We start from the raw sequence: 15,918 nt of genomic DNA on the forward strand, positions 1-15,918 counted from the left end.
TATTTCATTTGAAATCTGGCCCCAAAAGGCCACCATTGGTCTCACCGCCTTCAGTGAGAAGTTGGGCTCGATGCCTGTGCAGGTGTAAAACTCTTTGATTTTGTGCTCTTCTGCCACCTTGAACACCAAGATCTAGGTGCCTGTGAATCGCTGAGCAACTCAAAAATATCTGTCTTGTTGTTGAATCCACATTTTATTCCTTAGCCTTAATGGGATACGAATAGTCAGGGTGGTGGGAAGTGTGGAAAACATTGTCACCATTAATGCTAAGACATCAGACACACTGATTGCCATCAACTGTCAACCTTTGCCAACTACAATCGCCACCCTGCCCGAGGAACATATTCGATCAGATATTCCTAGGGAAATGTTGGGATTTCATTCTATTCCAAATGCCCCATGTAATACCTCCAGATATCACATTAGGATTGCCACATTAATTCCTCACCACCCTCCGGTCAGCCAATGGGTAGAAATTCAAATCTGACTCGACCCAGCTTTTAAAGACAATTAAAGTCAATAATCAAGCCACCTTGAAACTCACTTCATCAAGTTGCAGATCAAAGGCTTCGTTCGCACATCTATCTACATCCATATTGCTTTCCCTTCGAACATGAGAAACTTTGAAATCTTGGAAAGAGGCAAGACTTTCTTTTATGTCTTGTATTTCTCAATCAATTTTCCAATAATGTGATCCCCCTCAAATTATAGTATGGATAATGAGTTGAGAATCCCCTTCTAGGTGTAATTTCAATACCCCAATTCTTGTCGCCAATTGAATAGCCATTGAAGTTGCCTTCACTTCTGTTTCGTTATTAGTCCCATACAAAAGATGTTGTTTTCCTTTTGCTACTAATGAACTCTGACTGTCCTTGGAAACACACCCCACACTTGAAGGGCCTAGGTTGCCGCTTGCAGCTCCATTGAAGTTAATCTTGATCCATCTTGGCTTTGGAGGAGCCCAAACTGTTACTTTCTCACCTAGCCGAATCAGACTAACTAAAGAAGGCCCATTAGCAGGCAATCAAAACGTGGTTATAACAATTTTATATTATTAAATTAAATCAAATTCAATATAATGTTACAGTTTTTTATTAAGATAGAAGATGTGCAATTTAAAATTTTGAAAAAATAAAAAATCAAGAAAAAATAAATATAATTTCCTTTTATATAAAAAATGTACTATTTCTACAAATAATCAATACTTAAATATTAATCTAATTAAAAATATTAATTACTCTTAGCATTTTAAAACCTCAATTATTATATCATATTTATAGAGGTTATATTATAAGCTATTTACACCCAAAACATGCATCCATTAATATAAACATTACTATATCTTATAATATAGTTTCAAAGTTGAAAATTTGTTATAGTTTTTCTTAATATCAATTAGTAAAGAAAGACCATAAACCAAAATAAAAATAAACATAAAAGAAAATAATAAAACAAAAATTCAATATATAAGAAATTATTGTATAAATTAAATGGCTCTCTCAAAAAATAATAGTTTAATGTATCACTTTATGTTATTATTTGATTTAATGCAATAGAATTGTATTTAAAGTGGCTCATCTTTAATTATTTTTAAATTATTAGGGAACACTTCATGTATGGTTTTTATGGTATCCATAAGGGGTTAGTCTTCACCTAGAGATATTGACATAAATGTAGTCAATTTATTTAGAAAGATCATGGTTCTCATGCACTTTGTTCCTAGGCCTATTCAAAAAGAATAAGAGATTGCATGTTGAATATTGGGTTTAAACATCTTACCCACATTCCACCTCCTCTCAATCACATGCTCAATGTGCATCTAACTAGCTAGAGCTTGAAAATTTTCCTTACCTTGATTTGGCCATCTTACTTGTAATACTCATCTTGCAATAGACAAAAATGAAGAGAGAATGATTATTGAGAGTGAAAATATTCATGATGACTTGACCATACTAATGTGTGTAGAAAACTAAATAACAATGTTCCACTCTCGATAATAACTTAACTCATTTTTTTATTAAAATAAGTGGGGAAGGCCCTAAACCTGTTACAGATCTGAGAGGTTACATCTTCAAACAAGAGAAGACAATGAGGCTATGTACAACAAGGTAACCCAATAAACATAACAATGCTATAAAAGAACAACATAGACATAAAAATCCAATCGAGGACCAAGAAGTGGCCCCACGGGAATAGTTTGAGACCTCAACAAAGGAAGAGAACGACCTTTTTTCTTTTTGTGAACCACAGTCCAAGAAGAATTCTTGACAAGAGAAACAAAAGGTTGAGTGTTGTCTAAGACAATTGAAGCGGCAACAAAATCAAAAAGAGGGGCTACAAAGCCCAAGAAGCGAACTTAGCAGTCAAGGGAGAGAGAGTCCAAGACCAGAGAAGGGATGAGTCTGGTACTCAAACAATCCCATGGAGATGACTGCAAGGCAACAAAAACACACTCATCAAATGAAATTGAAACTCCTAGGGGACAAGCCGCAACGACAGAGGATGAAAAGGCAGGAGCCATAGGGTTTAGCTCATGAATTGCAAGCGCTACCTCATGAACTGCAAGGGTAGTCAAAGAGGACGGTTGTATTGCAGAAGAAATAAACTTGTTCTTGTTGCTTAGCATCTTTATTTTACATTTTGACTATTAGACTCTACCCATACAATTTTTGAAATAAACTTGTTCCAATTTTTTTAAATATTTAAAATATTAAATTTTTATAACCATTATAAATAATTGATCATAATTAAAAAAAATTTTAAAAAATTTAAAAAATCCTTACACTTTTATAGTATTTTATGGTAATATTATTTTTCTTATGGATGCTAAATAGATTTGTGATTAAGACACGATCCCAGTCTCATCACTTTTAGATGTCGAATACTTGCACTTAGCAAGACTTGATCTCTGGTGGGCTCATTAAGAACCTTTCAATTTCACGAGCAAACTAAAAGTCCATTGCATATCTAATCATTTTTCATAAAAATGCTAAATTGATATCTCCTAAAGACTTAATAAATGCAATAGTACAATGATATGTAATAATTTGATCCAAAAAAAGTAGACAACTAAATATTTTAATGACAACTCATTTTATTTATGAATGTTTGCATTGAAATATTCAATATTTAAGATGATGTGACCGTTATAAAGGTTTCAACCTAACCCCTTTAATCTTAATTTAAAGAACCAGAAAAACGAAGAAAAATGTTTATAATACATAGTTGTACTTTAAATGTAAATTTCAGAAAGGCTTTGAAAGATAGTGGCATCTTAATTTAAGAGATCATAATTGGCTACCAAATACTCATCGACACATTATAAATTTATAATTATAAGTTGCCACGACGACATTGGTAGTCAGAAATATCAACACATAAAACATAGATTGACTTCCATAAAACACCAGTACTTTTAGGGTTTAATTAGACAGAAGAATTCCATCTCAAACGCCCTAGGTAAATATAAATATTAAAGAGTATATTTTAAAAATATAAATAAAGAGATTTCACATTAATTGGATAAAAAAAAATAGTAAATTCATGAGTTTTAAGTTAATATGATAAACAATAAAATTATGTATATGTCAATGATATGATGAATTATGTTCTGGCTATTTTCATTTATATAATTGTGGGCCCTTTACATGTTAGGCTCTGCCATCCTTTAATAAAAAATTAATGAATGTTTTTCTATATTCACCAACTTCTCTGACAGAACTCTTAATTGAAATTTAACATCATTCATGGAGAATATTTGAGTTTGCTTCCTGAGAAGCTTTAAAGACATTATAAATAATTCACCATATTAAACCAGCTGATTCACCATATCATCAGAACCAAGTCGATTTTGTGCAGAAGCTGCAACAAGAATGAAGGTTTGTCCAAAGAAATGTTTTTTTTAAATCAAATGTATATTTAGATATATCTGACTCTGGTTGTGAGCTTTTTATATAATCTGTGATTGCAGAAAGTTGAAGTGGCAGTGGAAATGTGCTGTGAAAAATGCAAGTCAAAGGTCTTGAGAACTGTTGCCAAAGTTAAAGGTGATTGAGATTACATTGTATTAAATCTAAATTTGGTCATTTAATGTTCAGTAGATTCATTCTAATGAGTTAAATTTCTCTAGAGCTTGGTTTTGGTTTCATTAAATTGATCAAAGATTTCATTTACATTCCAAATCACAGTATTTACATTTGTGATTGTGCTCCATAGTATAAGGAATGTAAACAAAATTTCAAACTGGTGCTTTTAGATAGCTTTTATCTATAAGTTTCATTATTTAAGTAGGATTAAACAGTTCATTCTCTTTTTTATAAAAGATTACATTGTATCAATTTAATTTTTTTTTAATTGAAATTAAGCAAAAATTATAGTGTAAGGAAATCAGCAGGTTGTTGAAAAAGAATGAATAAAACATTTAATAATTATCTATTTGTTTACATGAGTACAATTACTACTCATATCTGGTTACAATATGAATGCAATAATGCTGTTAGTAGCAAAGATAATATACAATTAGCATGTACTGTACAGAAAATCTACATTGAATAGACCTATGCTCATGCTGAAGCTACTCCAAAATCTAAGTATTCTTCTTCATATCTGCTTATAAGAACACAATAGCGCAGTTAGTAGCAAAGAGAATATACATCGATAGGAATTCCCATGCACTGTATAAAAAAATTACATTAAATAGACCTATGCTCATGCTGAATCTATGCCAAAATCGTAGTATTCTTCTTCGTATCTGCTTACATGAGTACAATAGGCTGCAAGTAGCAAAGATAATATACATTGATAGGAATTCGCATGCACTATATAGAAAATTTACATTGAATAGACCTATGTTCATGCTGAATCTACTCCAAAATCTTAGTATTCTTCTTCATACTTGCTTACATGGATACAATAGCACTGCAAGTATAAAATAGAATATGCATCAATAGAAATTCATGCACTGTATAGAAAATTTACATTGAATAGACCTATGTTGAGGAAACTACTCCAAAATCTTAGTATCCTTCTCTTAGAATATTAATTTCAAATGATAATTGCTAGAAAACAGTGCATATATTTTTTGTTAAATTTGTTGCATATATTAAAAGAATAAACTAGACATTTTTAAGTTGAAGTATGAATTTGTGTTATCTTATAAATATTGTTTGAGGATTAATTTTAAATTTTAAATATATGGTTTCTATATATCATTATAAAACAGAAAAATATTTTAATTTTAAGATTGTTTGAAACAAACATTTTTTTATATATATAATAAAAAATATATTAAATGATAATTTTTTTTTAAAAATTACAATTTACATATAAAAATAAAATAAAATAGTTCTTAAAAAAAAAAAGTTATATAATAAATAAATTAAATTCGAAATAAAATAACTCTTAAGTTAAAGAAATGAATATTTTTAATTATGTTATATAGATTATTTTCTTTTGTTGAACAACCCCTCTTATGTTTAAAGGTAAAAATATTAAAAATAAAAATAATAATCTCCATGTTCTAAAGTCAATATTTCATATTTTGAAGGTTGTTATAATTTTTATTTTCAAGGTTGTTATAATTTTTATATTGATATTATTTGTGAGCTATCACTTTTATGTTTAGGACTATAACATTGAAAATACATATAAAATAAAAGTAGTACAAGCTATGTTTTGAAAGTGGTTTATGGGTTTGATGTTGAATTGTTAATAAATGGTAGCAGACACGGAAAGATCATTTCACCTACCTTTAAATGTTTATTTCACCTACTTTTTTACGTGTTTGTACCTTTTGAAGATAAAAATATTAAAGTAAACTAATAAGTGTGGTGTTCTAAAGTCAATACTTCATATTTTGAAGGTGGCTATAAAGTTTATATTAAATTGGGAGTAAATGGCACTACACACTAAATAACTATTTCACATACTTTAAGTATTATTTATTTCATGATATTGTTTGTCATCATTTATATTTTTGTACCTTACTTTGAACTACCACTCCTATGTTTAGGACAGTAATATTAGAACAATAAATAAAATAAAAGTAGTACTCTGTATTTTGAAGGTGGTTATAAATTTGATATTAAATTGCTAATAAATAGTAGTAGACACGTTATATCATTTCACCTACCTTTTATATTATTTAAGATGTTTTCTCTTCCCTACTTTATTTATGTGTTTGTATTTCTTGAACTACCAACCCTATATTTAGACATAATTACCTTATTTTAAACTTAATAGTTCAGTACATTCTATATTAAATTGTTAGTAAAAGATTACTCAACACTAAAAGACCATTTCACCTATTTTAAATATTCCTTGTTCATAATATTATTCATCATCACATTTTTTAATCTTTGATTAAACTATTATATTTATATTTACATATAAAATAAAAATAATAATTATCGTATTAAAGACATGAAATTTTTAGTCATGATAAATTAACTTGTTATTTTGAATCTGATCATTTAAATATTTATTCCAATATTTTAGATCATATTTCATGATCTATTACCATCAGTTTTTTCTAACCAGTTCAATCTCATGATGGATCATAGAATATGATTGAAACATTGACAAAATATATGTTTACATGATCAAATCCAAAAACAACCCATCAAATACTATATTAAAAATATTTTTTCAATCAAAATTTATTTGAAGTATATTTGGTGATGATTACAGGAGTGAATTCTGTAGAAGTGGATACCTCCAAGAACACAGTGACAGTGACAGGAGAGGTAGACCCTGTCAAAATTACAGTAGAGATCAGAAAGTTCAGTAAGTGTGCACAGATTATAAGTGTGGGGCCTCATCCTCCACCCAAAAAGACAGAAGAGAAAAAAGAAAAGAAATCACAGGCTGAAGAAAAAATCTACATTCTGCCAGCATGTTGTCAAAGATGTGAGGGTGGGTTTTATGTCTATGACGACTTTGACAGCCAAAATTACAGTTTTTGCACCATTATTTAGAGGATAATCCCTAATCCACTTTCAAGATTACTTAATGCAGTAGTTTAAATTGAATGTTTATTATATGTAGTTGAGCAAGTGTGCACAGATTACAAGTGTTGGGCCTCATCTTCTACCCAAGTCACCAGAGAAACCAAAGCCTGTGAAAGGTGTGAGACTCGGTTTTATAATTATGATGATTTTGACAGGCAAAACTACCACCCCTGCACCATCATTTAGAGGATAATCCCTTATTTGAACTTTCAGTATCACTTACTGTGGTAGTTTAAACTGAAGATCTTGTGCATTCAAAGCTGCACTACTGAGGAAATTCAATCATCATGTATCTGATTTACTTATTTCTTAGACTATATGAATAAACAATAATATAGCTTTTGCGTGGAGCTTTTATTGTGTATGTCTTTGCCTTTGGATCTATATAATATGTTGAGGAAGAAAAGGATAGTATAATTATTTGTATTTTGTAGGGTCTCTGATCAGTTTTTATTTAAATGAAACTTTCTTTTCTAATCAAAATTTTTTTACTTCGTTTCAAAAAAAGAAATAGATTTATTTTTTGTTTTGAGTGACTTGTTAATACGAATTTGGCTATTTGAAACCTAGGTTTTTAACTTATTTGTTAAAGTAGTCCAATTTTATCAGCAGGGGGAGTGGGGATTATACTTGGTTATTGTTAGAGGAAGTTGTTTAATAGGATTTGTTGTATCACTTTTAATATAGAGAATTAATTGTATTGCTTGTCTCTTAAAGGAAAATAAACTATCCAACTCAACCACATTGAATCATGTCTTAATTTTTTAATCCTCATCATTTTCATGTGTAATAAATGTTTTCAATATATCCAAATAAGAGTGGACACCTATATACTTAATGATTTGAGGATTGTTGTTTAAGATGACATCCCTCCTTTGATGAAGACTATAAACTTATATATGTATCCAAATAAGGAAAATAAAACTTTTTATTTGGACTTGACATATCTTTCTTGAGAGGCATGGAATGAAGTAGTAGGTCACCTATCATAGTAAGCCTCTTGGGGTTTGAATGAAGGTTTGTTCTTTCCTTAAGGATATAACCTTTTTGTGACAATTAATTTCATAACTATCTAAATCTTCAATTTTTTATAATGCAGCTCCGACACCGCAAAATCTAGTCTCTAAAACCAACCTCATGATGAATAATGATGAATAGTAAATACCCAATAGATACTGAGAGGGGGGGGTGAATCAGTATAGACAAAAACTTCTTAAACAACTTAAATTGCAAAGATTGCACTAACTGGTAAACAACCCCAGCAACCTAAACCAAGGCAATACATGTAAAACACAGTGACTGTGAAAATTATAAACCGGTAACACTTAGATCTTCTCATAACCCAACATCTCATCTCAACTTCACCCATAAGCTTAAGCAAGTAATACATCAAAAATACAATGACCATTGGATCAGCTTGCATTACGACTTAATAGAAAACACTAAAACATCACATGAAAAATCATCACACATAACACACTAATTTTTCACGTGGAAAAACCACGGTGGGGATGAATACCCACAAGTTGTTCTTGAACTCTTTTGAAGTTCGCTCTGTTAGGAGCCTAGTCCGGTTAAAGACTTTACAATAGGTTCTGCTAGGAACCGATCCTGCTAGGGATCACCCTGTTAAGGGATGGCTAAATACCCGGTTAAAGTTTAAAACCCTGTTAAAGGTTACCTTGTAAGAGGATTTGAAAAACTCAATGATTTTGAGTCACCCTATTAAAGGATTTATAAAAAAGCCTATTAAAGCTACCTGGTAAAGGGATTTTCCAACTGCTAAAATGGTTAGAAGTCAACAGGTAATACACGGATCTGATAACAACACTTAATGCTAAGGCAGATCCATTTCAGTTTCTCTACATCTGCAATCACACTCTGCAAATCTCTACTCACTTCTTCGGTCTAGCAAGAATCACCTCACATACATTCATTTGCCAACAACTTCAAACAAAAATCATCATCAACCTTATAGACAACAATTAGGTTGGTGGCCAAAACCTAAAACCCTAAGCATCTAGCTTAACAATACAGCCGGTCTAATCCTGACCATTTAATCTCATTACATAGGGTAAAATAATCTTGAACAAATCTCAAGACATTCTCCATCGTCCGTTCTTCACCGCTTCTGGAAGCTGATAACCCATCACGCTCTCTCCACCGTTTACTAAGATTTTACACATTCCCGAGGTAGATAGAATCAATCTTCTGCATGCAAGATCCTCAAGGAAATCCTTCACGCGCACAAGGCTGACATGGCAATGCGATCTGATCTTCATTTCAATGCTAACTCATCACAGGATGGCATCAGTCGAATCATACAAACTTGGAATACAACAACCGGAAACTGTGAAGCTAAGACTACCAACCGGTAGTCATATCAAATGAAACCCTGATACAAACTTAACATATACCAGTTCACACCATCATACCGATTCACTTTTTTGCATATATCGGTTCAAACCATCATACCAGTTCACTTGCCAGTTTACTTACTTCAATATACCGGTTCACACTTCAGCGTATTGACATCAATGACAACATACATTATCATCATGTCATCAAACTCTACTCATATGCCAACAATCTCCCCCTTTGTCATTGATGGCAATACACAAAGATATCTCTACATCTTCCATATTATATGTCTCCAACACTACAGATATCTTCTCTGCTTCACATCTTCTCCCCCTTTGACAACAATGCCAAAGTGGAGGTACAAGCTTCCAAGTTCCACTATGCTGCTCCCCCCTGAGGAGTAGCATCCTCCATTACATCAATCCTAAAAATATTTCACAGTGCAATACCTGACTGATGTGGAGCACATACCTTTAGTTCACCTCTTGAAGGGGCAACACCCCTAATTCACCTCTTAAATAGGTAAATGTAGCCTTCGGTAGAGGCTTGGTGAATATATTTACTAACTACTCCTTACTGGAAACATGTTCCAATACAACCTCTTTGTTCTAAACTTTCTCCCTCAAGAAATGATACTTGAGCTCGAAAGGCTTGGTTCTAGCATGCAATACCAAATTCTTGGAAATGTTAATTGCACTTGTGTTATCACAAAATATACTCACCGGTTCAAATACAGGGACTTTGAAACCACTTAATACATGCTTCATCCAAATTGTCTAAGTGCAATTAATAAATGTTGCTACATATTCTGCTTCTGTTGTGAACTGAGAGATACAACTCTGCTTTTTGCTCATCCATGAGACTAGTCTACCACCCAGAAAGAATGCACCACCGGTTGTGCTCTTTCGGTCATCCACATTAACAGCCCAATCGACATCGATAAATACTTTGAGATTGAAATCATTATTGTATGGATACCACAATCCATTATCTATAGTTCCCTTCAAAAATCTAAGAATCCGCTTGACTGCTACCAAGTGGGATTCTCTTGGACTTTTCTGGAAATGTGCAGCAATGCCCACTCCATGTGCTATGTTTGGTCTATTGTGTACTACATAGTGCAACTTACCAATCATTGACCAGTATCCCTTCTCATTCACCAACAATGAGTCATCTTCTTTTGACAATTTACTACCGATCATCATCGGTGTACCAACCAGTTTGTAGTCTTCCATGCCAAAGGTTTTCAACACCTCTTTGACATACTTGGACTGAGTGATAAAGATACCATCTTTCATTTGTTTAATCTATAGTCCAATGAAGAACTTAATCTCTCCTATTAGTGACATCTTGATTTCCTTCTTTATCTCATCTGCAAACGCATGGCTCATCTTGTCATCTCCACCAAAAATTATGTCATCAACAAACACTTTACAGATCAGAATCTGATCTCCTTCTAACTTTAGATAGATATTGCTATCTTCACTTGTTCTTTCAAATCCAATCTTCACAAGATGGGAGTGTAAACGTTCATACCATGCTCTAGGTGCTTGCTTCAATCCATACAAGGCTTTATGTAGCCTACACACCATATCACTTTCTTTTGATAGGGCAAACCCATCTGGTTGCTCTATATACACTTCCTCATCAAGTAGTCCATTCAGAAATGCAGATTTTATATCCATTTGATACACTTTGAATCCCTTGAAGGCTGCATATGCAAGTAGCATTCCAACTCCTTCCAATCTAGCTACTGGAGCAAAGGTTTCTCCATAGTCTTCTTTATTTCTTACACTAGTACATTTGGGTCAAGATTTCGACGACCAATCATCAGATTTCCGACCACATTTCGTCGCACTACCGACAAAAATGGTCGTCGAAAACTTTGTGTCGGAAGTTCCGACTATCCTCGTGGTCGTCACAATTTCGACATTACCACAACCTTTCTGACGGCCACCATGCATCCTTATTCTGCGAACGAATACCGTCACCATCTCGGGCTGTCGTCAGAATTCCGACACCAAGGTATAAAATTGCGACAGAGGAGTGCCATGGGATGCAAAGCATCGTTGTCGGGCATTTCATTAGTGGTCGTCGGAATTCCAACGACGAGAGATGATGTGGGTCAAACGGCTTTGCCATCGGTGCATGAAAGCATTGAATGAGTTCTACTTTTAAAAACTACATGAAACATTTTTAATTTATTTGATTCAATGTTATTTGCAAAAAATGATTATCAATGATGTTTCCTTTCTCCAAGAATTGTCTACGACTTTTCCGTAGATAATATGTAACATCGAATGACTAAATTTTTTCTTTACAATTGCTTATTTAATTTAAGTATTATCTCAGTGTGAATTAAAATTTATATCTGTACAGAAGCAGAACATACAAGTTGAAGAGTCTCTTGCATGTAAATTTCCTAAAAGAAAGCAAGTAGACATTATCTTGAATGACATGGAAACAAGCTCATCTGCTGCCTAGAAGAGAGCAATTGGAGAATGGCAGAGGAAAGTGTTTAAGGATGATGAATAGATAGATAGTATGCAATACAAACAAACAATGTCTGGAGTGTCTGACGTGACGTCTCTAATTTATGTCCGGAGGGTCTAACTGGTTTTGGAGTTCCTGCGAAACCTATTGGGCCATGCTTGGAGGAAATCAATGTGTTCATGCAAGGAGCACCTTTTTTCTATTATGAGGATGATACTTTTGCACCTAGGGATATTTGGATGTCAATATCCAAAAATTTCTATAGTGTGGAACAAGAGTTGGCGGACTCGAAGTATAATTGTCAGCTTTCAGAACACCAAGAGGTTATGTACACAATCTCCCAATAGAAGAGCGACCACAAGAATTACCTCTCCCCCCAATGACTATTCAGGAAGCACTTCCTCAAACAAAGGACTATTGGCCTCCATCGGATCAAAGAAAAAAATTAAAGCATAGACTCTAAACAATGTGGTGGTGTCCTTCGTGAAGAACTCTACACTATAATTGAAAATTCACAAGGGAAACTGCAAGATAGTGAAGAGAAATACAATCTTGAAAAGTGGGAAGAATGGATCTTGGTTTGGGTGGGGCCAAGTCAGGTGGCTCCTCTAGAGGTTGACAAGATAGAAATCATATTAGGATTTGAAAAAGATCACACTCGTGGAACTTCGTGTGCGAGTGATCGATTGTGGTGTTTGGGTAATGCATTCCAAATAGATACAGTTGCATTCCAAATAGATACAGTCTTGATGGATTCATTCTAATGAGTTAAATTTATCCAGAGCTTGGTTTTGGTTTGATTGAATTGATCAAAGATTTCATTTACATTCCAAATCACAATAGTTACATTTGTGATTGTGCTCCATAGTATAAGGAATGTAAAGAAAATTTCAAATTGGTGCTTTTAGATAGCTTCTATAAGTTTCATTATTTAACTAGGATAAAACAGTTGTTTTATTTTTTATAAAAGATTATCTTGTATCGATTTAATTTTTTTTTTAATTGAAATTAAGCAAAAATTATATAGTGTAAGGAAATTAGTAGGTTGTTGAAAAAGAATGAATAAAACATTTATTAATTACATATTTGTTTACATAAGTACAATCACGACTAATAGCCAAGAGAATATAAGTCGATAGGAATTCATATCTGATTACAATATGAATGCACTAATGCTATTAGTAGCAAAGATAATATACAATTAGCATGTACTGTACAGAAAATTTACATTGAATAGACCTATGCTCATGTTGAAGCTACTCCAAAATCTAAGTATTCTTCTTCATATCTGCTTATATGAACACAATAGCATAGTTAGTAGCAAAGAGAATATACATCGATAGGAATTCCCATGCACTGTATAAAAAAATTACATTAAATAGACCTATGCTCATGCTGAATCTACGCCAAAATCGTAGTATTCTTCTTCATATCTGCTTACATGAGTACAATAGGCTGCAAGTAGCAAAGATAATATACATTGATAGGAATTCGCATGCACTATATAGAAAATTTACTATGAATAGACCTATGTTCATGCTGAATCTACTCCAAAATCTTAGTATTCTTCTTCATACTTGCTTACATGGATACAATAGCACTGCAAGTAGAAAATAGAATATACATCAATAGAGATTCATGCACTGTATAGAAAATTTACATTGAATAGACCTATGTTGAGGAAACTACTCCAAAATCTTAGCATCCTTCTCTTAGAATATTAATTTCAAGTGATAATTATTAGAAAACAACGCATATATTTTTTGTTAAATTTGCTTGCATATATTAAAAGAATAAACTAGACATTTTTAAGTTGAAGTATGAATTTGTGTTATCTTATAAATATTGTTTGAGGATTAATTTTAAATTTTAAATATATGGTTTCTATTTATCATTATAAAACAGAAAAATATTTTAATTTTAAGATTGTTTGAAACAAACATTTTTTTATATATATAATAAAAAATATATTAAATGATAATTTTATTTTTTAAATTACAATTTACATATAAAAATAAAATAAAATAGTTCTTAAAAAAAATAAAAATTTATATAATAAAAAAATTAAATTCGAAATAAAATAACTCTTAAGTTAAAGAAATGAATATTTTTAATTATGTTATATAGATTATTTTCTTTTGTTGAACAACCCTTCTTATGTTTAAAGGTAAAAATATTAAAAATAAAAATAATAATCTCCATGTTCTAAAGTCAATATTTCATATTTTGAACGTTGTTATAATTTTTATATTGAATTGGGAGTAAATAATAGACAAACTAAATAACTATTCAGTTATTTTTAAATACTATTTATTTTATGATATTATTTGTGAGCTATCACTTTTATGTTTAGGACAATAACATTGAAAATACATATAGAATAAAAGTAGTACAAGCTATGTTTATTTAAGGTGTTTTCTCACCCACTTTTTTACGTATATGTACATTTTGAAGATAAAAATATTAAAGTAAACTAATAAGTGTGGTGTTCTAAAGTCAATACTTCATATTTTGAAGGTGGCTATAAAGTTTAGATTAAATTGGGAGTAAATGGCACTACACACTAAATAATTATTTCACATACTTTAAGTATTATTTATTTTATGATATTGTTTGTCATCATTTATATTTTTGTACCTTTCTTTGAACTACCACTCCTATGTTTACGACAGTAATATTAGAACAATAAATAAAATAAAAGTAGTATTCTGTATTTTGAAGGTGGTTATAAATTTGATATTAAATTGCTCATAAATAGTAGTACACACTTTATATCATTTCACCTACCTTTTATATTATTTAAGTTGTTTTCTCTTCCCTACTTTATTTATGTTTTTGTATTTCGTGAACTACCAACCTTATATTTAGACATAATTACCTTATTTTAAACTTAATGGTTCAGTACATCCTATATTAAATTATTAGTAAAAGATTACTCCACACTAAAGACAATTTCATCTATTTTAAATATTCCTTGTTCATAATATTATTCATCATCACATTTTTTTAATCTGTGAGTAAACTATTATATTTATATTTACATATAAAAATAAAAATAATAATTATCATATTAAAGACATGAAATTTTTAGTCATGATAAATTAACTTGTTATTTTGAATCTGGTCATTTAAATATTTATTCCATCAATATTTTAGATCATATTTCATGATCTATTACCATCAGTTTTTTCTAACCAGTTCAATTTCATGATGGATCATAGATATAATTGAAAACATTGACAAAATATATGTTCACAAGATCAAATCCAAAAACAACCCATCAAATACTATATTAAAAATATTTTTTCAATCAAAATTTATTTGAAGTATATTTGGTGATGATTACAGGAGTGAATTCTGTAGAAGTGGATACCTCCAAGAACATAGTGACAGTGACAGGAGAGGTAGACCCTGTCAAAATTACAGTAGAGATCAGAAAGTTAAGTAAGTGTGCACAGATTATAAGTGTGGGACCTCATCCTCCACCCAAAAAGACAGAAGAGAAAAAAGAAAAGAAATCACAGGCTGAAGAAAAAATCTACATTCTGCCAGCATGTTGTCAAAGATGTGAGGGTGGGTATTATGTCTATGACGACTTTGACAGCCAAAATTACAGTTTTTGCACCATTATTTAGAGGATAATCCCTAATCCACCTTCAAGATTACTTAATAAAGTAGTTTAAATTGAATGTTTATGGTATGTAGTTGAGCATGTGTGCACAGATGACAAGTGTTGGGCCTCATCCTCTACCCAAGTCACCAGAGAAACCAATGCCTGTGAAAGGTGTGAGACTCAGTTTTATATTTATGATGATTTTGACAGGCAAAACTACCACCCCTGCACCATCATTTAGAGGATAACCCTTAGATTAACTTTCAGTATCACTTATTGTGGTAGTTTAAACTGAAGATCTTGTGCATTTAAAGCTGCACTACTGAGGAAATTCAATCATCATGCACTCTTTTCTGATTTACTTCTTTCTTAGGCTATATGAATAAATAATAATATGGCTTTTTGTGTGGAGCTTTTATTGTGTATGTCTTTGCCTTTGGATCT

The 15,918-nt window shown here is 31.6% G+C and overlaps 2 protein-coding genes across 2 annotated transcripts; both read left to right on the plus strand.

Annotated features, from left to right (window-relative positions):
* Positions 1-3,830: 3,830 nt before the first annotated feature.
* On the plus strand, positions 3,831-7,359 carry LOC131049003 (heavy metal-associated isoprenylated plant protein 2). Its single transcript, XM_057982998.2, has 3 exons — positions 3,831-3,878; positions 3,971-4,046; positions 6,688-7,359. The coding sequence occupies exons 1-3, from the start codon at positions 3,873-3,875 to the stop codon at positions 6,972-6,974; spliced, it is 369 nt and encodes a 122-aa protein (XP_057838981.2). The 5' UTR covers positions 3,831-3,872; the 3' UTR covers positions 6,975-7,359.
* Positions 7,360-11,326: 3,967 nt separating this feature from the next.
* LOC131874991 (heavy metal-associated isoprenylated plant protein 43-like) lies at positions 11,327-15,496 on the plus strand. The gene is made up of 2 exons (XM_059218977.1): positions 11,327-11,393; positions 15,210-15,496. The coding sequence occupies exons 1-2, from the start codon at positions 11,327-11,329 to the stop codon at positions 15,494-15,496; spliced, it is 354 nt and encodes a 117-aa protein (XP_059074960.1).
* Positions 15,497-15,918: the final 422 nt, after the last annotated feature.

The sequence above is a fragment of the Cryptomeria japonica genome, chromosome 4 (genome assembly GCF_030272615.1).
Source record: "Cryptomeria japonica chromosome 4, Sugi_1.0, whole genome shotgun sequence".
NCBI lineage: Eukaryota > Viridiplantae > Streptophyta > Pinopsida > Cupressales > Cupressaceae > Cryptomeria > Cryptomeria japonica.